At 36.8% G+C, this 26216-nt stretch overlaps 1 protein-coding gene and 1 long non-coding RNA gene across 2 annotated transcripts; both read left to right on the top strand.

Moving 5' to 3' along the window:
- Positions 1 to 286: 286 nt before the first annotated feature.
- LOC131014272 (uncharacterized) lies at positions 287 to 1864 on the top strand. The gene is made up of 2 exons (XR_009098121.1): positions 287 to 442; positions 1493 to 1864. It is a non-coding gene; the product is annotated as an uncharacterized LOC131014272 (long non-coding RNA).
- A 12444-nt stretch (positions 1865 to 14308) lies between these two features.
- On the top strand, positions 14309 to 25623 carry LOC131018970 (isoleucine N-monooxygenase 1-like). The gene is made up of 4 exons (XM_057947654.1): positions 14309 to 15002; positions 22158 to 22174; positions 24133 to 24342; positions 24991 to 25623. The coding sequence occupies exons 1-4, from the start codon at positions 14309 to 14311 to the stop codon at positions 25621 to 25623; spliced, it is 1554 nt and encodes a 517-aa protein (XP_057803637.1).
- The last annotated feature ends 593 nt before the right edge of the window (positions 25624 to 26216 follow it).

Raw genomic sequence — 26216 nt, 5'->3', positions numbered from 1 at the left:
ATATACTCTTATGGGACGAACAAAAATGGATAATATGATACACTCTTATAGAACGAATGGAGTATTAATTATTAAATTCATAGGTCCATCCCTATATATATAGGGTTGCGCTAAAATAAGACTCACTCTTAACCTATAAAATAAGACTCAATCTTAACCCTTAATCTCATTAATTTAAACGGTTAGCAATTCTTTTGGCGATTTTAATATTTATTCAGCGAATATGGTATAAGGTTAACAATGTAATTACAATCCCATTAATTAATATCTTCCCACAATTTGTGGGATCACGTTTAAACCCTACAACAGTCCATATCTTTTCAATCATCCATAATTGCTCACGTCTTCTAACAGAGCCCCAAAACCTAAGAGAATTCATCCACTTCACGCTATAGTAGCTGCCTTGAATCTCTCCAACATCACTTTTTAATGGCGAATCCAGGTATAGTCGTAACGTCATAGTTTTTTTTTTTTTTTGATTGGTTGATGTATGCGATTATGATATTGAAAAATGAAGTTGTATAATTATATATAATAATATACTTCTGAAATTCTATACCTTAATATCAATGGTTTTTTTGTTCTTTTTCAAATAGTAATAGCAAATACGATTATTTCATGTATTTTCTTGATTATTTCATTAATAATCTGTTTTGAGTTTAAGTTCATTAATGTACTTGTATTTATTCATGCAGGGAATATAATTTGATTCATTCATAATTTGAAGTTATTTTTTGATTAATATGTTAGTATATTATGTGATTTTAAGTATACGTGTAATACGTATTGAGGCAATTAATATTATAGAAGGTTTAATTGTTTTCATGATCAAATATTCATGATATACTTTTCATAAGGGAAAATTGCATCTAAATACACATACTTTGCCAAAAATCCATATTTGACGTGAAGTTAGGATTTTACATTTTAATACACCAACTTTCGTTGTTGTCCAAATTTGACACAACTTAATTCTTAAAAATTCAAAAAACAACCCATTTTTGTAAATAATTATACAAAGACCCACTTACGTTATAATTTGGGACATTTAAACCAAAACAAGATATTTCCTTATGATGTTTTCTTTTAAACCATTTTAGGCGCGGATCAAAGATTAAAAGAAAACATCATAAGGAAATATCTTGTTTTGATTTAAATGTCCCAAATAATAACATAAGTGGGTCTTTGTATAATTATTTACAAAAAGGGGTTATTTTTTGAATTTTTAAGAATTAAGTCGTGTCAAATTTGGACAACAACGAAAGTTGGTGTATTAAAATATAAAATCATAACTTCGCGTCAAATATGAATTTTTGGCAAAGTTTGTGTATTTTCACGCAATTATCCCTTTTCATAATAAATTTTCTTATGATAAAATATTCATACAGATGTTCAGTTAATTCATTAACGATTTCTAACGCTTCATGCAGCAGACTTTTACCTGTTTCGTTTGCTAATGTAGTTATTTTTTATTTATTTTTTGTCAATGAAGGTGAACAAAATGGTGACCACTTATTTATACCAGTTTGCGATGAATCGTTGAAGCCCTTTGTGGGTCAATTGTCCAATTCTGAAGAAGAAGCTTTTCAGTTTTACAAAACTTACGGAAAGTCATCTGGTTTCGATGTTCGTAGAGGATCCTCTAGCTGAGAAGGGAAAATATGTTCAATTGCGAATGAGTAATTTCAGTTTTCCAAATAAAAATGAAATCATCAAAAAATAGGAGTGAAGCCGTGGATTGCCATATTACATAATATCATAATATAATGTTTGTACGAATTTTTATGCATTTAACATATGAACAAATTTAGCAAGTAATTACGAATATTATTATATATGAAGTTTAACATGGATTTTTGTTCAACATGACTCACGCAATTTCGAATAGGTGGTTGAGAGGAGACCGTTGACGATTAACATTACAATGACATTTTCGTTATACATTATATAGTTTTGTAGTTTGATGCTTTTAGTTTCTGCTCTCTAAACCTTAATACATTTTCAGCCTTTTCAACCCTCTTGATGAACTTTTTTTCTAAAACCTTGTTTTTTAACGAATATTAATCAATTGATGTATGAACGAAATATATAAGTTCCACTGAATTGAAAATTGCGTATGAATAATTTCAGTTTTCCAAATAAAAATGAAATCCTCAAAAAATGGGAGTGAAGCCGTGGATTGCCATATTACATAAAATCATAATATAATGTTTGTACGAATTTTTATGCATTTAACATATGAACAAATTTAGCAAGTAATTACGAATATTATTATATATAAAGTTTAACATGGATTTTTGTTCAACATGACTCACGCAATTTCGAATAGGTGGTTGAGGAGGAGACCGTTGACGATTAACATTACAATGACATTTTCGTTATACATTATATAGTTTTGTAGTTGGATGCTTTTAGTTTCTGCTCTCTAAACCTTAATACATTTTCATCATTTTCAACCCTCTTGATGAACTTTTTTCTAAAACCTTGTTTTTTAACGAATATTAATCAATTGATGTATGAACGAAATATATAAGTTCCACTGAATTGAAAATTGCGTATGAATAATTTCAGTTTTCCAAATAAAAATGAAATCATCAAAAAATAGGAGTGAAGCCGTGGATTGCCATATTACATAATATCATAATATAATTAATGTTTGTACGAATTTTTATGCATTTAACATATGAACAAATTTAGCAAGTAATTACGAATATTATTATATATGAAGTTTAACATGTATTTTTGTTCAACATGACTCACGCAATTTCGAATAGGTGGTTGAGGAGGAGACCGTTGACGATTAACATTACAATGACATTTTCGTTATACATTATATAGTTTTGTAGTTTGATGCTTTTAGTTTCTGCTCTCTAAACCTTAATACATTTTCAGCCTTTTCAACCCTCTTGATGAACTTTTTTTCTAAAACCTTGTTTTTTAACGAATATTAATCAATTGATGTATGAACGAAATATATAAGTTCCACTGAATTGAAAATTGCGTATGAATAATTTCAGTTTTCCAAATAAAAATGAAATCCTCAAAAAATGGGAGTGAAGCCGTGGATTGCCATATTACATAAAATCATAATATAATGTTTGTACGAATTTTTATGCATTTAACATATGAACAAATTTAGCAAGTAATTACGAATATTATTATATATAAAGTTTAACATGGATTTTTGTTCAACATGACTCACGCAATTTCGAATAGGTGGTTGAGGAGGAGACCGTTGACGATTAACATTACAATGACATTTTCGTTATACATTATATAGTTTTGTAGTTGGATGCTTTTAGTTTATGCTCTCTAAACCTTAATACATTTTCATCATTTTCAACCCTCTTGATGAACTTTTTTCTAAAACCTTGTTTTTTAACGAATATTAATCAATTGATGTATGAACGAAATATATAAGTTCCACTGAATCGAAAATTGCGTATGAATAATTTCAGTTTTCCAAATAAAAATGAAATCCTCAAAAAATGGGAGTGAAGCCGTGGATTGCCATATTACATAATATCATAATATATTTTTATGCATTTAACATATGAACAAATTTAGCAAGTAAGTACGAATATTATATGAAGACCAACATGGATTTTTGTTCAACATGACTCACGTAATTTCATTACGTGTATGTGAATTGAATGCAATCGTCAATAACACATTAAGCAACTGCGTGAATATAATTCAATGTTGTGTGAATATTTGGGCTTAGCACAGTATACTGGTGTATCATAATGCGAATATTACAATGGACGCGAATATTTTAGTGTGTACGCATGAATAACCTGCAAACCAACGTGAATATGAAAACAAATTAATTGTAATAGTTTCATGTATATATTTTCTATCACAACATGTGTAAGATTTGAAGTTAAACTTTTTATTCATCGTGTACAACCAAGTTAACCATCATCATCATATTGTTGGATAGTTTTAATACCATTGCATTGTGTTAATCATTTAGAGAATGTGCATAAGTAAATTTGGGTTATTGAGTAGTCTTTCTAGTAGAAAAAAAAATCTTGAATGTAACATACTATCAAACTCAAGATAACAAGTCAAAACTCAAATTGAGATATCATTACTTTTCCTCTTCGTTGTCGTCCTCAACTACTTTTCCACAATTGCGCGAATCATGTCGTACCAAAAATCCACATTTCCTATAACGTCTCTTTGGTTTCTTGGCCTTCTCCAGCTCTTTCTCATAGGTTGACTTCAGACGCTTGCCACTACCTTTGGTAATTTCCTTGGGTAGTTTGGCACCATAAAATGTCTGGAACATTCTTTCCTTTGCATTTGCAGATGTTGAGGTTTGAGGCTCATTTGCGTCTGCCCAACTCTTGAGTTGAGCTAGTAGCGATGCAGATAAGGCCTGAATCGTTAAATGATGAGAATAAATATGTATTTATGCATGAATCGTTATCACATATGTTGGGAACTTTGTGGAATATCCTAATCCTTGTTTTGATGATACCGAAATCCATAGGTCTTTATTGTAATAGACTAGAACTGTTTGAACTCAAGTGTTAGAGTTCGTTTCTAGTTTAGCTTGCGGTTCTGAAGACTGAAGGACGAAGGACTGAAGACTGAAGATACCAACTGAAGTATCAGTTGAAGAATCAGTTTGAAACTGATTACTTAATGTGTGCCGCATGGACTCAGCGGACTGATACTAAAGTCAAGTATCAGTTAAACATTCTTCCTCGGACAGAACTTCCAACGTTCAAAGGAAGCCACGTACTCCACAAGTACAGTCGCATTAAATGCAGAGATCTCAGGATCATCCATCTCTGCAGAGGTCATTCCTATTTGGTGGCTACTTTATCAGAGACGTCACATCTCCTGCTCTTCAACATAGTCGTTCCCACCAAACAAGGAACCTCAGAGATTGAAACCTCAGCCCAAATTCGAAAAGCTCTCCAACGGAAGAAATCTTGAAGACGTTCTCCACCAACGGATCTATTCAAGACCTTTCCTATAAATAGCGCTCGAGGATCACTTCAATTTTCACCGATTCAACGACATAAGCTGAAACTCTGCCAAAATAGTTTCTCAGCCAAAAGCTTAATCTCCCCAAAGCTTGAATCGAAGAAGAGAATTCTAAAGTCAAAAATCAGTCACTGCTGATTACAGACATTCTCTTAGACCTTAGGCAAACCTCTGTTTACCCAGAAGCCTAGGTCAAACTTGCTCCAAATAACTTGTTCTTTGAACTATAGTTGGCAAGTTTTCAAACCTCATTTTGAGAGATAGAATCGAGTGTTTGAGTGGTAAAGGAGTTCAGGAAGGTACTCTGACTCCGTGAGATCCTAGTGCAAGGTCGTGCTAGGAGTGAGAAATCCAACGCGAGTGAAGTGTTGGTACTGAAGAGTGGAATCTTCAGTGGTACGGTTGTGTGCACCTGGCAAGCACACGGTTCGGTTTGCAGTGCACCAATTAAGTACTTGCGAAGTGGATTGTTGGTTTGATCAACCGACCGTGGATGTAGGAAGTGTTTTTCGAACCACGTAAAAGTCTCTGTGTTATTTACAACTTTCAGTTTTACATTCTTACTTGTGTTCTTTCATTTGATAAATTGAATTCTGATTAACTGCAAAGAGAAACCTAAGACTAACAAGGTGCTCAACCGAGGCTATTACGAAACGAAGTTATTTCCACTGCGTATGATATCAGTCTGACTGATCTATCCTCTGATAGTCAGGAAGAGTGATATCATCTCTGTTTTAGCAAACTCGACTGAAGCCTTTACATGCATCAGTTAAGTTCCAGTAACTTAACTGATAACTCCTTACTGAAGAGTTTTTCAGTATCAGTCGTCAACCCTGTTTGGTCAAAACTCCTTTCTGTTAACAGGTGTCTTAGTTTACTTGTAAAGTTTCGTTTTGATCTCTATCTTGAGATCCATCTATTTTAGAGGAGAAAAATAGCCCATAGGTGTATTCCCCCCCTCCCCCCTCCATACACCTATTCGAGACCCTCCAGACCTAACAATATATTGTACGAATAAACCATATATCACATAAAGAGCAGCATTACGATGCATCAGAATGCGAAAATTTCAGTGTATGCGATTATTTTAGTGTATACTCATGAATAACATGTGTGATATAATGAGAAATTTCTTGCTGTAAAAAACATAATAGCATACCTACATTCTCCATCGGCAATAATGAGAAATTTGATAAATTTCTTGTGCAGATTGATACTTTTTTTAATGGTTAATTCTTTGTTTGCGTCTGAGATTATGAAAGCTACAGATGTAATAGGGTTTACGTGAAGATAGTGGTATCAAATCTTTAACTATCTCTTTAATTGTGGAAATAATAATTACAAAGAAATTGAAATTACATGTGTATCCCATTGATGTAAAAATAAAAAATTATAGGCATATAATCAGATTGAAATATGACCGTCTATCTCTAAAGATCTTGTGGTTTATAATGGTTCTTAGTTTATATCTTAAATCTAGTTCTTATTTTAGCCTAACCTTATATATATATAGAGAGAGAGAGAGAGAAGGTTAAACAGAGAATGATAAATATGCAGAGAATAGAGAATTAATCTGGAGCATCCAAATCTGTCAATCCAAGGGTTCAAATTTTATGCTTATTTTATTCCATAATTATAGGGAAAAGGATATATTTGTAATTGGACAATTATATTAATACTATGAATTAAGATTAGCATATCCTAAATTATCTCTTTAATTTTTGGTAATATCTTATACAGCCATATCTTTTTATTTTTATTTTAATTTCGTCCATATCTGATATATTCAATATATCATTCACGCTAATCTCTGCAAATTATACGAAACTTTCACATTTCTTTCTCTCTCCAATTTATTCAGCCCCCTCACCCATTCGAACATATTATTAATGTGTTCGTAATTGTTTTCGACTTGTTCAAAAAGTTCAAATGTTAAATATTTTATATCAGTAAAAAAAATTCGAATATTTTTGTTTAGATGTTCGTAATTTTATTAAGCTTGTTTGAAATGCTTTATGTTAAATATTTTATGTTAGTAAGATAAATTCAAATAATTTATTTAGATGTTCGTAAATTTTTAAAGCATGTTCAAAATATTTTATGTTAAAAAAATGGGAAAAAAAGCAGATTTCATAACAGAAACGAAAATAAAAGCGATTCGCCCGAAAACATAAATGAACATAACACAATTTATAAATGAACAGAACACAATATCTAAATGAACAAATATATTCAAATTTACTTGCATGAATATCTCCAAAATTCCAAAATTGCTCATTCAATCTGAAATTTCTTGTGCAAATTGTCCACCACGACTCATTACGCCCAGAATTCATTGAAAAGAGAAACAATAACAATTCACAAAAAAAGAAAAATAAAAGAATGGAATCAAACTGTACAGTTACAAATTCACAAAATAGAAGAATGGTTCTCTTCTCTTCCACACTCTGGTGCCTTGGCCATGAATTTTCGGCGGGGTCGCCGCTGCTAAGCTCTCCAGCGCCGCTGTGGCTTAGATGTTCCAGTGATGTTGTCCCATCTCTCCAATGAAGCCAAGGTCGCGGCTGCTTCATCGATTTGGGTGGAGGGGTCCGATGAGTTGCAGACCCGCAAATCTTCGTCGTCCCTCTCTCTGCAATTAAGTGACGTTGTCTCCCAGTAATGCTGAGCTGTCGCCGCATGTTTCTCTGTCGCGCGCCCCTCTCATGGGTCCGACGTCCGGCGACTCGTCTCTTCGTCTCCTCAGAACCTCAATCGAACCCTAGAGTCTAGAGATTGTGGGTAGGTGGGCAGTAAATGGGGGGAGGAAAGGAGGTAGACGAGAGTAGATTTAGGGATTTGCAGTTTTTACTAATTTGCAAAGTTACCTAAATACCCTAATTCTAATTAAAATCTAATTTCGAATAATTTTTATGCTAATTAAAATTTGGAGGCAGATTCAGTTTAAGCCACACGATTTAATGGTTTTAAGGGATGAGATTTAATCTTTTTTCTCTATACATAGGGTCATTCTTTGTTTAACTTGACCCTATATATATATATATATATATATATATATATATATGGGTGGGCTACCGTGAGAGCATATCTTAAAATAAGAAATAAGAGCAATTTTGAATGTATGAATTTTATGTAGAACACGTATTAATTCGCTGTATAAAGATATGAATTGTGAAAATTAAATTTTTGCTACCTTTGAGATTCGAACTCAGGACCATAAATCCATCCAACAGGATTACGAATCAACCGTAGATCTTGATGATCTAAGGGATGAAAATGATTCTTATTTTATATCTTAAGAAATGCTCTTATTTTAGCCCACATATATATATATATATATATATATATATATATAGGGGAGGGCTAGAATAAAAACACTCTTAGAGCACTCCCAGCAGATCACCTAAATGCATCATTAACTCTAAATTTAGACTAAAACAATTGAAAATGAGATAAAAAAAAATGCATCCAGTAGATCCCCTAAATCGGATGGGGCCCACAAAAAATTTTACACCCACCTAAATTCAATCTTAAATTTACACCCACCCTAAATTTATTTTAAGCTTATAATTAGTAGGGCCCACAAATAATTATTATTTTTATGTAGAAAATAGGAGATCTGGTGTATGCATTTATAAAATCGAGATCCTAAAATTAAATAGGGAAGCTTTAGGGAGGAATATAGGAGTATAATTTTGGGATTTCTGCTGGGAGTGCTCTTAAATGTATAAAATATAAATGATTTTCAGCCCTTAGATCATCAAGATCTACGGTTGATTCGTAACCCTGTTGGATGAATTTGTGGTCCTGAGTTCAAATCCCAAAGGCAACAAAAATTTATTTTTCGTAATTCGTAACTCTGTCGGATAAATTCATACGTGTTCTACATAAAATTTGTACATTAAGAAACGTTTATATTTTATACACTTAAGAGTGTTTTTATTCTAGTCCACCCCTATATATATATATATATATATATATATATATATATATATATATATAGGGGAGGGCTACAGTAAAAACCTGGAATGCACGGATTCGCCGGAAATCACCCCCGTGCAGTATCCGATTCGCGCGGGGGGCGGGTGCGGGCGCGATTCGCGCTCGATTCGCACGGGATTCGCCACCTGGCGAATCCCCCCCAAAAAAAAAAAAAAAATCGAATTCGCGAATCAGGTGCGCCAATCTCACGAATCCGGCTGTGGCGAGGGAGATACAGAGGAGGATGGGGGCGAAGGAGAGGGCCGACTGTCGGTTCTTCGTCGGAGGAGGAGCCGCGGCGGCGAAACCGAGAGAGCGAGAGAGAGAGAGAGATGGATCTGGCGTGAGGAGAGAGCCGAGATTTGAGAGATTTGAGGAGAGAGCCGAGATCTGGCGCTGGTTTGGTGTCGAGAGCCGAGAGAGAGAGATTTGAGAGGAGGGAGGGAGGCGTGGGTTGAAAAGGGGGAAATTAGGGTTTGGGTGTTGGGCCATAGTCATTGGGCCGAATTTCACTTAATTAAGTGTTGGGCCAATTCATTTAATTGCTATTTTCTTTTTCTTTGATTATTGAATTTTTGTTTGATTTAATTGGATCTTTGAACTTTGAATTATGTTGTGATTTAGTTATTTGAATGGTCATATATATATATAGCATAGGCGTATCCTTCACGAATCGCACCCTACCATTTTTGAAAAATCCGTATCCCCGCACTGGAATCGTATCGCTCCCGCACCCGCCCCCTCGCACCCGTGCAACCTAGGTAAAAACACTTCTTAAAATATAAATATAGACGTTTTTTAATGTACGAATTTTATCCAACAGGGTTACGAATTCATCCAACATGGTTACGAATTGTGAAAAATAAATTTTTGCTACCTTTGGGATTCGAACCCAGGACCACGAATTCATCCAAAAGGGTTATGAATCAACCGTAGATCTTGATGATCTAAGGGCTGAAAATCATTTATATTTTATACACTTAAGAGTGTTTTTATTCTAGCCCTCCCCTATATATATATATATATATATATATATAGGGGGCCGCTCCAATGAGACCCCCTAATTTTAGTGAGATCTGGGGCACGATCTTGTGCGTTTATTTTATCAATCCTATGGCTGATACTGTATCTGGAGGAAATTTTTTTTTCGCAGGGTTCGAATCCTGGAGGGAGCAGAATATTTTAAATTTTGTTATTCATCAGTATATATGAACAAAATGTATATCTAACGAACAAAATGTATATACTGATGAAAAATAAAATTAAAAAAATTCGTAATGAATAAGACATATATACTGATGAACAAGGTCATATATACTGATGAACAATGCAGTATATACTGATGAATAATAAAATTTAAAAAATTCTGCTCCCTCCAGGATTCGAACCCTGCGAAAAAAAAAAATTCCCTCCAGATACAGTATCAGCTATAGGATTGATAAAATAAACGCACCAGATCATGCCCTAGATCTCACTAAAATTAGGGGGTCTCATTGGAGCGGCCCCCCTATATATATATATAACTTTGGGAAGCTACAACTTAAAAGCGAAGAGACTATTGTGTGTCCCAGCACAACTTAAAAGCTACTACTTTGAGAATGTTGAACTGATAAATGGCCGAAGCAACGTGGTTCAGATCACACCTGGTAATGGGAGTGGACCTGATCAGCCACATACAACTCATGGCCAAGATCTATGAATTCACGACCACATCTACGAATTCACAACTTAATATTATTGAATTCACGACCAGATCTATGAATTCACAACTAAAACTAGAATTCACAATCAGATGAATTCATAGCTGAATCGTTAGTGTTGGTTGTGAATTCGAGTTTTAAAGCTCGAATTCACAACTAGTTGATTTGGTTGTGAATTCAAACTTTAAAATTCAAATTCACGACTACTTGAATTCACAATCAAAATAAATCATGTTTGTGAATTCGAGTTTTAAAGTTCGAATTCACAACTAGTTGTTTTGGTTCTGAGTTCAAACTTTAAAATTCAAAAATTACGCCTACTTGAATTCACAACCAAAATAAATCATTGTTGTGAATTCGAGTTTTAAAGCTCGAACTCACAACTAGTTGTTTTGGTTGTAAATTCAAACTTTAAAATTCAAATTCAATTCACGACTACTTGAATTCACAACCAAAATAAATCCTGGTTGGTTGTGAATTCGAGTTGAATTCTCGAATTCACAACCAGTTTGATGAATTCACGGCTGAATTGCTAGTGTTAGTTGTGAATTCGAGTTTTAAATCTTGAATTCACAACCAACTCTATTGCTAGTTGTGAATTCACAACTATTGTTTTTAGTTGTGAATTCAAACTTTAAAACTCAAATTCACAACTGCTTGAATTCACAACTAAAATAAATTCTGATTGTGAATTCACAATCAATTTTTTTTTGTTGTGAATTCCACTGGGTTGTGAAATATGCGGGATTTTTTTAAAGGGTGATGTTTGAAGGGGTAAAATGGTAAGTGTGAGTATTTTTTTAAAATTTTTATCTTAGTGGGTGATTTTTAAGTTTACTAAAAGAAATAGGCTATTTTCAAAATCCACTCTAGACCAAATTGCTAATTAAAAAAATTAAATATATCAAATAAAATAACATTAATTACATGTACATGTTCTAGTAGTAACTTTTAATTTAAAGGTTAAATAATTTTTACAATGCAACCTAAATGTTATGCCAAAGTGTACGTTAATTAAGCTATTACAAAATAGATCCACTTATAGGACCTAGAAAAAGATACAAGCATAAGTAGTATTTTACTTTCTCCGTCTCAATTTTTAGTATTTATATTTTCATGCATTTTAATTCATCTGACATCATGGTATCCATTTATAGTTTTAGTAAAAGTAGGTGTGACCCTTACTCCACTTTAATTATTTTAACTCTCACATGAAAGGTGGGACCCTTATTCCACTCGCAACACCCAATCACTTTATTAAAACTCGTGCTATTATCAAATACTCCCTCCGTCCACGAAACAAGTTCACACTTGCCTCTTTTTTTTTGTCCACAAAACAAGTTCACACTCTGCTTTTTGGACATATTTACCCTTCCTTACTTTTAAAATTATTACACTTTACCTATTGGTCCCACCACACTCTATCATTAATTATCTAATTAATCAAAGTGTCCTTTTAATTAAATGGGCCAAAGTCATTTTGATAAAGTAAGTGTCCTTTTTTTTTTTTTACCATTTTCAGCCCATATGAAATTAGGGCTTCTTCACATTTCATTCCCTAAATAGCTAAAAATAGATCCAGCGGCTGAAACCCTAGCCACTCTTCTCCCTTCCGCCGATTCATCTTCGATCTTTTTCGACCTTCTTCTTCGCCTCACCTATGTCACAGCTTACTTCTTCTATGGATTGGGAGGTCGAATCGGTTCAAATCGATGGTGGATCAGACCTCCCCTCCATGGAAAAACTCCTCATTTCGTATGCCCATCTTCTTCATGGTTTGGCGGTGTCGGAGAGTAACGCCATGGAAACGGTCTCCATGGCGCCGGAGAGTTACTCCATGGTGCCGGAGACCGATTCGTTCGTAGATACGATGCCGCCCATTGAATCCATGGTCCCGAATACTGATTCATTTGTAGATGTGACGCCGACCACTGAATCCATGGTGCCGGAGACCGATTCGTTCATAGATGCGACGCCGGCCACTGATTCTCCCATTTTCAGTGGTCCGGCTCCTGGATCTGTTGAAGAAGCGATCTTTTACAATTTTTGTTCAATACGAAGGTGAAAGGTATACGACGCGTGGTTGGCGTCTGGTGGCCTCATCCTTGAGGAAGAGCAGCCGTCGCCGTTCGTGAGAGTGGAGTCCGACCCCTGTGCTCGCCGCCGCCGCCGTCTTCATTTAGTGGTAGTTGAGAGTTTGAAATTTCCCTCCAATGTTTTGGAGTTAATTTAGCAAAAGTGGCGCCACTTTTTGTGAAGTGTGATCTGCCACAGTTTAATTAAATCAATCTAATGTGGCACTTTTTCCCAAATGGTTAATGGAATTGAAAATTTTTCAGTTTATCAATTTGTGCATATGCGACTCATTCATTTATTCATAGTACCATTAATATGCATGCTTTTCAGTTTATTAATTGGGCACAAATAATTATGCGATTCATATTCATTTATTAATAGTAGCATTAATATGCATGCTTTTCAGTTTATTAATTTGGGCAGAAAATTCTCGATTTATTTGGACTTACTAAATGTGATTTGCATAATTAAAAAAAAATTATAGTTCAAAAAAAGGAATAAACAAAAAAAAATAGAGAAATAAAAGAAATAAAATTGTCAAAGTCCAATGCCTTTAAGCTAATGAAAAAATTAGTAAAAGTAATCATAACACATTAACACTACCCTTTTAGTCTTTTACACCACCTTTATACCACTTTTTTCAGCTTTCTTAATCTTCGTGCCGAACACCAACTGTGAACTTGTTTCGTGGACGGAGGGAGTAGATATTAAAAGCTGAGACGAAAGGAGTATATCGTAAGAGCCCAAATGCCCATGCTTGGTTTAACTATAGATATATAAACGTTTGAATGGTTTAATGTTCAATTTTCATCCACAAGGCGTTGGTCAAATTGCACATAGAGTTTGTCTGGTAAGAGATTAGGATATTAAGTGCGAAGAATTTGTGAATTGAGACATGTTTTACGATCTATACTAATAGAAAAAGAGTCTAAGGCAGTCTAAGGCACAATTTATGGATTACTTATTTTACCCTTTTATATATTTATTATTATATTTATAAAATACAAATATATTTTGATATACATATATTTGTCACCCAATCTATAAAGAATACATATCTATGGTTATTGATAAGGCTTATAAATAAATATATACATCCAATAAATTATCTAATAAAAGTAATGAATTAATAGATTTTTTTTAAATAATAGATTATCAATTAAAATAACATTAATAACACGTACAACGTACGTTCTTTATACTAATTTAAAGAAAAAAAGTAAGATCGTATGATGGATCAAATAATTAAATATATGAATCTAATAATATATTTGCATTTTTAATTTTGTTTGATATATAGTATATGAATACGTATTCCATCAAAAACTATAAATGTTGATATATGTCACTTTCGTTCCACATGATATCGATGCATGAAATTCATGTGTTTTGTTCTTACACCAACAACCTATACACCTATGTACGTAAATATATATCTAATCCCTAATAATCACATTGTAAATATATACTTGATAAATTACAAATTAAATAATATATCATTCTTGGAACACAAATCTTCTTCCAATTAATTGAAAAAAATAAGTGTTTCGATGGAAGTTGAATTGTTATTGGTAACATTAGGTTTTGCCCTATCTATGATCTTCTACATATCCAATACAAGAATAAAAAAAAGACCAAAACACCCTCTTCCACCGGGGCCAGCCGGCTTCCCTCTCATCGGCTGCCTGCCAGAGATGATGATAAACAAGCCAACATTCCGGTGGATGCACAACTACATGCAAAGACTCAACACCGAAATCGCCTGCTTTCGCCTCGGCGTTGTCAACGCCGTCACCATCACCTCTCCTGAGCTTGCTCGACAGTTCTTGAAGGAGCACGACGCCGTTTTTGCGTCGAGGCCAGACATCATGTCGGCCCGCCTAGTGAGCAACGGCTATCTGTCGACAGTTCTTGCGCCTGCCGGCGATCAGTGGAAGAAAATGAGGAGAGTTATGGTGTCGGAGGTGCTCGCAACGGCTGTTCATGAATGGCTCCATCCAAAGAGATGTGAAGAGGCCGACCACCTCATTCGATATGTCTGCAACCAATGCCGGAAAAATGGGACCGTGAATGTGAGAGAGGCGGCGCGGCTTTACTGCGGCGGCATGATTCGGAAGTTGATGTTTGGAGATAGGTTGCTCGGACGGGGAACGGAGGACGGCGGCCCGGGATTCGAAGAGAGACAACACATGGATGCATTGTTCACAATCCTCTCCTATACCTATGGATTTGCTATTGCTGATTGTTGTTGGGTATCTTCGCCTTGCCGGGATTACTCATCTTGTTTCCCGAACCTCCGGTCCGTCTCACTTCGTGCTCAGGCACTTCTTCTTCTTCTTCTTCTTTAGGTCTTCACTCTTCCGTTCCAGATATGCAATCTTCAGCTCCAACTCTGCCTTCGATTACCTGTACTCCAGATCTGCACAAGTAGAGAGAAAAGGAGTAAAAGGAACAAATGAAAGAGAAAAGAGATAAGAAATCAGAGAAGGGTTTCAGTCGACGGAAAAGGTGTCCTCGGGACACAGGGGCTCAGATTTTCCCCCTTTAAACTCAGCAACCCTTCCGGCAGCTGAATGATCAACGGCGAGGTATGGACGATGGAGCAGCTTCACAGATCTCAACAGAGCCACCAACAGCAGGAGCCAAGGTCAGAACTCCGGCAGCTCAGATCTTCTCAGGTAACCACCAAACAGGGCTCCGATGGTCAGGAATACCCGGTGATACCTCCACCCACGTCAGGGAATCCCGTATTATCAAGGAGTTACTCACAAAGGAATAGCAGAGCCTTTCAGTCCTTGATAATCCGTATTCCCGGCATGAGAAAACATCAGAGATATAAAGGAAGGGAAAAACAACGGTGGGATGAGGCACCATTGAAGGCGCTGGAGAAATCAAGGTAGGAGGGCGGTGGAAGAGGGGAGGAAACGAGGAGTCAGAGAGAGAGAGGATTTAGGGTTAGAGATGGAGCGGCGCAGGTGGGAAATGAGAGAGAGAGTGGGGACGCGGAGGGGTATATCTGAGTGGTGAGTGGGCTAGGGTTTGGGGAATGGGCTGGGATGAGAGATTGGGCTCGGTTCTGGGCCCTGAAGTTGGCCCAGACCCAAAAAGAAAAAGAAAAGGGAGAAGGGAATGAGAAATGGGCCAACCTCACATATCCACCTTTGGCACATTGATCATTCTGTCACCAGGGAAGGGCCATCAATTGAGTTGGAGTTATCATCATAGCCCAATTTTTACTCTTATCTGCCACAAAGTCAAGACAAGAGAGGGTGAGAGAAATATTAAGCATATTTAACTTAATCTCAAACCACAGAGACCAACCCAGGGTAATCACCAATTTCTCAAACCCAAAAGGTTATCATTGAAGACACAGCATGCACACACAAAAGATCCACACAAGGAACACAAGGGAAAAGAAAAGAACAAGACACAGAGACAAGAGAACAAACAGGACTCTCAACAAACCAGACACATAGAGTAAGAGAGAAAAATGCGGAGCAGGCAAACACAGGACAAAGCAGAGGAACAGACTCAACACATGCAGCAAACAACAACAGAAAGAGCAGAAAACAAGCAGCCACAAAGGCTGAACTTGTCACAAAAACACAAAGGGATCATCCAGGCCCAATGTTCAAAGTCCTTTTGCAAGATTCCAGCTTTGCAACTGGTAGGCACTTGGTGCCCATATCTGCAGGATTGAACTGAGAGGGGATCTTGTTTAGAATGACATCACCTCTTTCTACAACATCTCTGATGAAATGATACTTGACATCAATATGTTTAGTTCTATCATGAAAGACATGATTTTTGCACAGTTGTATAGCAGACTGACTATCAGAAAAGAGCACAGGTTTGTCATCAACAAAGTTTAACTCAGAAAGCACACCATTCAACCATATTGCTTCTTTCACAGCTTCAGTAGCAGCTATATATTCAGATTCAGTAGTAGAGATGGCCACAATGCCTTGTAACTGGGATTTCCAACTAATACAAGCATCACACAAAGTGAACACATATGAGGTGGAAGACTTCCTACTATCTCTATCATTAGAAAAATTGGAATCTACATAACCCACACATTTCACACCATTTTTAGACTTAGAGAAAAGCAGACCATGTTTCATAGTAGACTTAAGGTATCTGAAAAGCCATTTCACAGCTTCCCAGTGAGGGAGACCAGGATTTGACATGTATCTACTCAAGCATGAGACAGCATAAGCAATATCAGGTCTAGTGCTAATCATTAAGTACATAACAGATCCTATAGCATTAGCATATGGAATGGTTCTCATTTCTTCAAGGTCAGTGTCAGAGGTGGGACATTGCTTCTTACTAAGCTCAAAATGGGATCCAAGAGGCACATTGACAGGATTGCAATCAAACATGTTGAACTTATGCAAGACTTGTATCACATACTCAGATTGATGCAGCAAAAGGGTGCAGTTATCCCTATCTCTTTCTATGCTCATGCCTAGGATTTTCTTGGCATCACCTAAATCTTTCATGTCAAACATTTCACAAAGGCACTTTTGAACATGTTGTATAGTTTTCAAGCATGGAACAAGAATAAGCATATCATCAACATACAAAAGCAAGAACACAGGGGACTTACCACCCAAGTGATACAAACAATGATCAAAACTGCTCCTAACAAAATTCATGCTTTTCATGCATTGATCAAATTTTAAGTTCCATTGCCTAGGTGACTGCTTTAGACCATATAAAGACTTTTTGAGCAGGCAAACATGATCAGGAAAGTTTGGGTCAACAAAACCCTCTGGCTGCTTCATATATATATCATTTTCCAGTTCACCATGCAAGAAGGCAGTTGTAACATCCATTTGTTTCAGTTCCCAATTAAAATGAGCACAGAGAGCAAGCATGATGCGCACAGTAGTAAATTTCACAACAGGAGCAAATATTTCATTGTAATCAATGCCCTCTTTCTGTGTAAAACCTTTGGCAACAAGTCTAGCCTTATACCTGACATTTTCCGCCTCATTTTTAATTTTAAACAACCATTTGCATTCAATAATGGAGCAGTCAGCAGGTTTAGGAACCAGAATCCATGTATTGTTATTATGCAGAGAGTTCATTTCAGATTCCATAGCAGTTAACCACTTAGCAGATTCATCAGAGTTAACAGCTTCAGAATAAGAACATGGTTCAGTCTGATCCACATTGTTAAACACATTAAAGGCATACATAGACATGTTGTAATCATCAAACCTAGCAGGCTGCCTAACATGCCTCCTTTCTCTATCTCTAGTAAGTTGATATTCATTCAAATTATCATTCACAGTCACATCATTTTGAGCAGGCTCTTGCACATCATGTTCATTCACAATAGGTTCAGGAATTGCAGGATCAAGGGGAGGAGTAGGATCAGGATTTGGCTCGGGTTCCACCTCAACAGGAATCACAGGAGTAAACATGAACTCATATCTAGCAGCATCATAAGCATTTATGTTCTCCACCTCACTTGGAGCAGCAGATTGTGAGGAATTCAATAAACAAGGAAAACTTAGTTCATTAAAAGAGACATCTCTGCTGACACATGTTTTAAACCCAGGCACAGACCTATCCCATAATCTATATCCCTTAACTCCTTCAGGGTATCCTAAGAAAATACACTTCTTTGCCCTTGGTTCCAGTTTATCAACACTTTGATGCACATAAGCAGCACAACCAAAGACTCTCAAGTTTTTCATGCATACAGGTTTATCCCAAAACACAGACTCAGGAAGCTTTCCAAGCAAAGGCACAGATGGGGATCTATTGATCAGATAGACTGCAGTCATAAGAGCTTCACCCCAGAAATGTTTTGAAAGACCAGATGCAACAAGGAGGCTCCTAACTCTCTCAAGGAGAGTTCTATTCATTCTCTCAACTACTCCATTTTGTTGTGGTGTGTATGGAACTGACTTATGCCTAATGATGCCTAACTCAGAACACCATTTATCCATGGAATGATTACAAAACTCAAGACCATTGTCAGTTCTAATGCATTTGATGCTTTTTCTGGTTTGGTTTTGAATCTGAACAGCCCATTTAGACAATTTATCAAACACATCAGATTTGTTTTTCATAAGAAACACCCAAGTTTTCCTAGAAAAATCATCAATCACAGACAAGAAATACACATTGCCACCATGAGTGGGCACCTTTGCAGGGCCCCAGACATCAGCATGCAGATACTCAAGGATTTCAGTGCTTACATGCTTTCTAGGATAGGGAACAGAAATAGGGAATGCAGACTTGTGATGTTTTCCTAGAATGCAAGGTTCACAAAATGGGATGTCTGATATCTTGTCATTTCCAAAAACACCAGCCTTTTTCAGGATATCCATGCCCTTATTGCTTAAATGACCTAGTCTAGCATGCCAAAGTGCAGACTTATCATCATGAACCATATTAGCAACTTGTAAAGGCACAGATTCAGCATGCACAGCATACAAATTTCCCTTTCTAAGTGCAGAAAAAACATGCTCAGAATCTTGCTTGAATTGAAAACTCAGATGATCAACAGATCCAGTTACCCTATTATCAGCAATTTGTGACACAGATAACAAACTGAACTTTAAGTTGGGAACATATCTGACATTAGTCAAAGTGAGACATTTTCCATTTTCAAATCTCAAACATACATCACCATTTCCAACAATTTCACAACTCTGACCATCAGCTAATGCAACATGACCAGACTTGACAGGTTGTAGGTTAAGAAACATATGCTCATGGGGAGTGACATGAAAAGTACAGCCAGAATCAATGAGCCATTCACTGGAACTCATAGTTTTTGAAATAGCATTTGAGTAACTGATAAACTGAAAATCATGGTCATGCATCATGTAAACACAATCATCCTCAAACACATTATTGGCATTCTGACCAGGCTCTTCAGGAGTAGGTTGCTTTTTCTGCTTAGGGAGTTTACATCTGTTAATGAAATGACCTGGTTTTCCACAGTTCCAGCAGACCTTCCTAGGCTTTTGATCAGAGTTTTGGTTCTGGTTTTGACCTCTATACTCAGAATTTTGATTATAAGGTCTCATATCCTTAGACCTATCAAGGTTCTGACCCCTATTGAAGTTCTGGGGTTGGTTCTTATTCACATAAAGGATTTCACCATGCAGAGGTTTTGACTTAACCAAATTTAGTTCACTCTCCTTAGACTTAAGGCCATTGGTGATCATCTCACAGGTGACTTTTGAACCACCATATTTCAGGGCTGACTTTACTTCAGAAAAGGGCTCAGATATAGAGTTTAAAAGAATTTGGGGGGCATATTTTTCTATAGAATCATCTCCAGCAAGTTTCAGGTCATGCAAAAGTTTATTAAAATTTTCCATGTTGGTATCTACATCCTTAGAGGGATCCATTTGAAAAGACATGAATTGGTTTTGCAAAGACCATGTTGACACTTCAGAAGAAGCAGCATATATAGCATTTAAATCATCCCACAAATCTTTTGCACAAGCATGATGAGACACTTTTCTGACCACAGAACTGCACAAGTTTAACAAGATAGTGGCCCTAGCACTATCATTCATTTCTTGTAATTTAACATCAGTAACAGCCTCATCAATTTTTGTGGTTATGGCCTTTTTTACCTTTTCTTTAACCAGAATGCACTCAATTTTGATTTTCCAATCCTGAAAATCGTCCCTGCCATTAAATGGCACTACATGCATGTTATTCATGTTGATGCAGATGAAAGCAAAGGAGATCACACAAGCACAGAGCAAGAGATTCCACAGCAAAGGTCACCAGGACCTTAAAGAGGAAACAAATGGAGTTCAGGAGCAGGGAAGAGCCCAGATCTCAGCACAGATTGATCTGTGGAGCAAGGATTCACACTGGTCCCTCCAAAAGTTCCAACAGGACTTAACAGAGTCCAGAAACTCTCAATCCAAGAGAGTTTTCAAGGTATTTAACCTTTAAGAGAACAAGAATACAGAGAGAAAACAGAGAGCACAGCAGAAGTTACAAGTGTTCTACTGTAAGCCTCGTATCAGTCAAGCTATCCAGGCTACCACGCACGAGAAGACACTTTAAAGTGAATTCAGACGGACTGGACCGTAAGCTTAGACCAACGGTGAGCTTTTGAATGCTCTTGAGGTTACAGGAGATAACACAAGAACACAGGCAGAGAAAAACAACAAGCGGAAGCAAACAAGAGAGCAGGATCGCAAGATACCAAAAAAATAAAAGCAGCACCTTGACCAAGCCTAAAACTAGGAGCTAAGGTTACAGCCGCTTTACCAGAGCCGGACTCTTCAGGAGGAAGAGCCGGACCTACCTCAACCCTTGCTCATCGGGAGCGAGTCGGCGCAGCCAAAGGGCGGCGGGGTGAGAGGGATGTGTTCGGGGGGAGCCCCGGCAAGGTCCCCGTGGCTCTGATACCACTGTTGGGTATCTTCGCCTTGCCGGGATTACTCCTCTTGTTTCCCGAACCTCCGGTCCGTCTCACTTCGTGCTCAGGCACTTCTTCTTCTTCTTCTTCTTTAGGTCTTCACTCTTCCGTTCCAGATATGCAATCTTCAGCTCCAACTCTGCCTTCGATTACCTGTACTCCAGATCTGCACAAGTAGAGAGAAAATGAGTAAAAGGAACAAATGAAAGAGAAAAGAGATAAGAAATCAGAGAAGGGTTTCAGTCGAGGGAAAAGGTGTCCTCGGGACACAGGGGCTCAGATTTTCCCCCTTTAAACTCAGCAACCCTTCCGGCAGCTGAATGATCAACGGCGAGGTATGGACGATGGAGCAGCTTCACAGATCTCAACAGAGCCACCAACAGCAGGAGCCAAGGTCAGAACTCCGGCAGCTCAGATCTTCTCAGGTAACCACCAAACAGGGCTCCGATGGTCAGGAATACCCGGTGATACCTCCACCCACGTCAGGGAATCCCGTATTATCAAGGAGTTACTCACAAAGGAATAGCAGAGCCTTTCAGTCCTTGATAATCCGTATTCCCGGCATGAGAAAGCATCAGAGATATAAAGGAAGGGAAAAACAACGGTGGGATGAGGCACCATTGAAGGCGCTGGAGAAATCAAGGTAGGAGGGCGGTGGAAGAGGGGAGGAAACGAGGAGTCAGAGAGAGAGAGAATTTAGGGTTAGAGATGGAGCGGCGCAGGTGGGAAATGAGAGAGAGAGTGGGGACGCGGAGGGGTATATCTGAGTGGTGAGTGGGCTAGGGTTTGGGGAATGGGCTGGGATGAGAGATTGGGCTCGGTTCTGGGCCCTGAAGTTGGCCCAGACCCAAAAAGAAAAAGAAAAGGGAGAAGGGAATGAGAAATGGGCCAACCTCACAATTGTGTTCCGTTGTTGGAGGTGTTTGATTCAAGGGCGGAGCTACACTATAAAATGGTGGGGCAATTGCCCCCCCTCAATTGAGTTATATTATGCCTCCATATATATTCAATTTTACATAAATATTTAAGTTTGCCCCACCAAAAATTATGAAAAGTAGGGGCAAAAATAAAAGAAAATAAATGATTTTTTGGTGTTGGATGGAAGGGCTCATACGTGTATGTCTAACAAGAGAAGGCTAAAATCGTGTAAATTACATTCAAATAGATAAATTCAAGTAAATTCAATTCAAAAATTGCACCAATAAAGTATTATTCATAATTTACACAAATTCTAACTATTTTTTATATTATTGACAAAATACAATTTATTGGTCTTTTGAAACTCTTCTTTATTTTAAATAGGGCTGGGAAGTTCGGGATCGGGTATCGGGTACCCAATTACCCGACCCGAAAAAATCGGGTATCGGGTATCGGGTACCCTATACCCGAAAAATTCGGGTTCGGGTTCGGGATCGGGTATTTAGGGTGTTAGAAAATCGGGTATCGGGTATACCCGAAATACCCGAATAATTTATTTAATAGTATATTTTAATTGAAATCCCTTCCCTAGTTCTGGAGTATGAAACACGCAAACAGCTGTCCCATTTCCCATTTCCCAAGTTCCCATTTCCAACCCCAAATTCCATTTCCCAAGTTCCCATTTCCAACCCCAAATTCCAATCCCAAATTCCGATCTCCCGCCCGGCCGCCCCCCACTCCAGAAGTCGTTCCCGTCTCCGGCGACCCAGCGGCGCCCCTCGCCCGCCCGCAGTCGCCGTTCTCCTCGACCGCCCACCGCGACCCTCGCACAGTCGAGCCCTCGTTCCGTCGCTGAGCTTGTCGCCCCACAGCAGCTGTGCCGCCTCCGAGCTCCGACGACCGTCGACCGCTGAGCTTCTTCTTCGTCTTCTTCTTCTTCTTCTTCTTCTTTTTTTAATAAAGATTTCGATTTCCATATAAATGTGGTTAGAGAGGATTTGTTAGAGAATTTAAAGGGATGAATGGAACATAATTTTTGGTAAATGTTTCTCCATTTATGATGTAGATGAAGTCTCTGTATTATATGAATTCATAGATTCATTTTCCGATTTCAAGTGAGAAAATTGTTTCTCCTCTGTTGGTGTGATAGGTAGAAGAATTTTTCAATTTCTTGCTGCGTATTTCATATTCATCTTGGTCGGGTAATTTAGGGTATCCGAATACCCGACTCGGGTACCCGAGTCGGGTATTAGGGTACCCGATTTCAAAATCGGGTTCGGGATCGGGTAGGTGTTTTGGTCGATTTTCGGGTTCGGGTACCCGATTTTTCCGGGTAGGGTACCCGAACCCGACCCGATTCCCACCCCTAATTTTAAATATTTATTTCGTCTTACTTCTTCAATTTCTTATCCAAGCGAAGCTCCAATGTATATTCAATAATCTAATTAATTTACTGAAGGATCATTATTAACTCTGAATTTTAAAAGTTAATTTTTTCTAAATTCGTTCTAATTCACAGTTTTTTTTTATATTACTTTTCTAGCTTTCCGTTTGGCATAATTATTTGTTTATTGTTATCATAATTTTAATAGTAGTATGTGGGTCTTCTTTTTACACCCATGAATATTCTTCGAGTTTTATTGTAAAAAATAAATAAATATCAATATTATATATATATATATATATATATATTATCCAAATTCTAAATTCACATAATTATTGAATTATTGTGAGAGGACACTGGGAATACAGAGTATATACATATCTATGACACTGTAAAAATAACTTTCTTTTTTTTTTGTCACAAAGATTATAAAAAAGTCAGCTTCTAAATAGAATGAGAGATTGTCTTTATCTTGTTACTTAATTATATAAAAAAATATATTAATACTTTACAACGAGTTCATATTACTCCATTTTAGTAATCATAGAGAATTTTTGTGATTTGTAAAAATATTTTATTATATTATATCTATATAAGTTATTTTAGATATTTTAAATATTTTGCCCCCCCAACGCCTCGGGGCTTGACTCCGCCACTGGTTTGATTTGGATGGTCATAAAAGGGTTGTCACAAATGCCCTTGAGTGTTTGAGAAAATATCATGAACCAATAATTCATAATAGGGTTGAGATGTGGAGAAACGGTGTTAGAAACACCAATCAAGATATTCTTGATGTTTTGATTAGCCTCAAAGACTCCAACAATGATCGGTTGTTGTCGATTCAAGAGATCAAAGCTCAAGTTATTGTAAGTAATTTGGAACATGCATGACAAAATAATATATATTATAGTATCATTTGCCTTGAATTAAGAGGGTGTTTGGTTGAACTTATAAGCTGTTTATGAGTAAGTATTTGACAAAATAAGCTCTTATGTAACTTAATTATAAGCTTTAAAAATAAGTTCTTCTACCCCAACTTATTGTTTTTCCATAATATAATCTTATATACAACAATCATTCTACAAATATTCTTCAACTATAATTTGTTATTTTTATCATATATCATTTTAAGTTCATTTCTTTTCAATTTCCTCACTCTAAAAAATATTTTCTCTCTCTAGAATTTTTTTTTCTAATTAATTATAATTAAGCTTAATTATCCAAACACTTTGATAATTTATAAGCTTTTATTATGTCTTATAAACTTTTGAAACATCTTATAAGCTGTTGGAGCTTATAAACTCTTTAAAATAAGCTTCACCAAACCAGATGGAACCCTCTGCCCCACAATTTAGTGTGTACCACCGTGTACCACTCTTAATTTTTTATAATTTTTAATTATGTTTTCTTCAATTTAATTTATTATGCTTTAATATAATAAAAACATAATTAACAAGGGTTCACTCATCCAATAAGAGTATAACTAATATTGATTGTGAATCATATATGTATAGGAAATACTAGCAGCAGCGGTTGACAATCCATCGAATGCAGTTGAGTGGGCCTTGGCAGAGATGATGAATGAACCTCGTCTTCTTGAATTAGCCACCAAAGAGTTGGATGATATTGTTGGTCGGAAAAGGCTAGTTGAAGAATCAGATTTGTGTGAACTGAATTATAGCAAGGCTTGCATTAAAGAGGCATTCAGACTGCATCCCGTGGCAGCTTTCAACCTTCCACATGTGTCGACTGCGGATACTATCGTAGGTGGCTACATGATATCGAAAGGGAGTCATGTGATGTTGAGTCGCATGGGTGTAGGCCGGAACCCTAGAATTTGGGAAGATCCTCTGAAGTTTAAACCGGAACGTCACCTTGCAGTTGCAGATGAAGATGAAGCAGTAGAGCTTAATGATCCGGAATTACGAATGTTGTCGTTTGGCAGTGGAAGACGAGGTTGTCCCGCTGTCAAGCTTGGTTCTACTATGACAACTATTCTTTTAGCGAGGCTTATTCAGGGTTTCAAGTGGAGGCCACCATCAAATATTCATCTGCTCGAATCACATAATGATTTGTTCATGGCTAAGCCATTGATTAGTGGTGCGATACCTAGGTTAGAACCACAAGTCTATCATCGCTTACTATAGTATATATATGTTGTTATGTTCAAGTCTTGGTCCCATTATAATATATATCAACTGAATGGAGGTTAAACATTAATTATTTGCATGGGAATTAATTGCGGGCCAGTAATTAATTAATGCCCAAGATCTAAGGTCATGGATTCGAGTCCTCCGTTGCGCAGTTTTTAAAAATTTATTCATTTTATATAATAAAAGAATAATATAACGAAAGTAGTAAAGAACAATACGTAAGAGAATGATTACCTAGTTCGGTGATAAACACCTACATCTGAACACCTCGCCCAAAAAAAATGATTCACTTACTACGAGTGTAAGTACAGATGGACTTACGTACACACTCCCTCTTACTACATCCAGCTATACCTTGCCAAAACTTCACCAACAATTAAAAGCTAAACAACAACTAACTTCCTAGGCGTGAACACCAACGTTCACCATTTAATCTCTCACAAATATATCACCAATTACTTAGTGAAACAATTGAAAACATAATCACACGAACCAAACAATCACTCTCTAACACAATTAAAATGAAAATCGATTAAACAAGATCACACTCAATTGCAATGTATGATCTGACCAGTTAACTCAAAAGA

Source organism: Salvia miltiorrhiza, chromosome 3 (assembly GCF_028751815.1).
Source record: "Salvia miltiorrhiza cultivar Shanhuang (shh) chromosome 3, IMPLAD_Smil_shh, whole genome shotgun sequence".
In the NCBI taxonomy this organism is placed as follows: Eukaryota; Viridiplantae; Streptophyta; class Magnoliopsida; order Lamiales; family Lamiaceae; genus Salvia; species Salvia miltiorrhiza.
The sequence above is the reverse complement of the archived record's forward strand: the minus strand, read 5'-3'. Positions and strand labels throughout refer to the sequence as shown.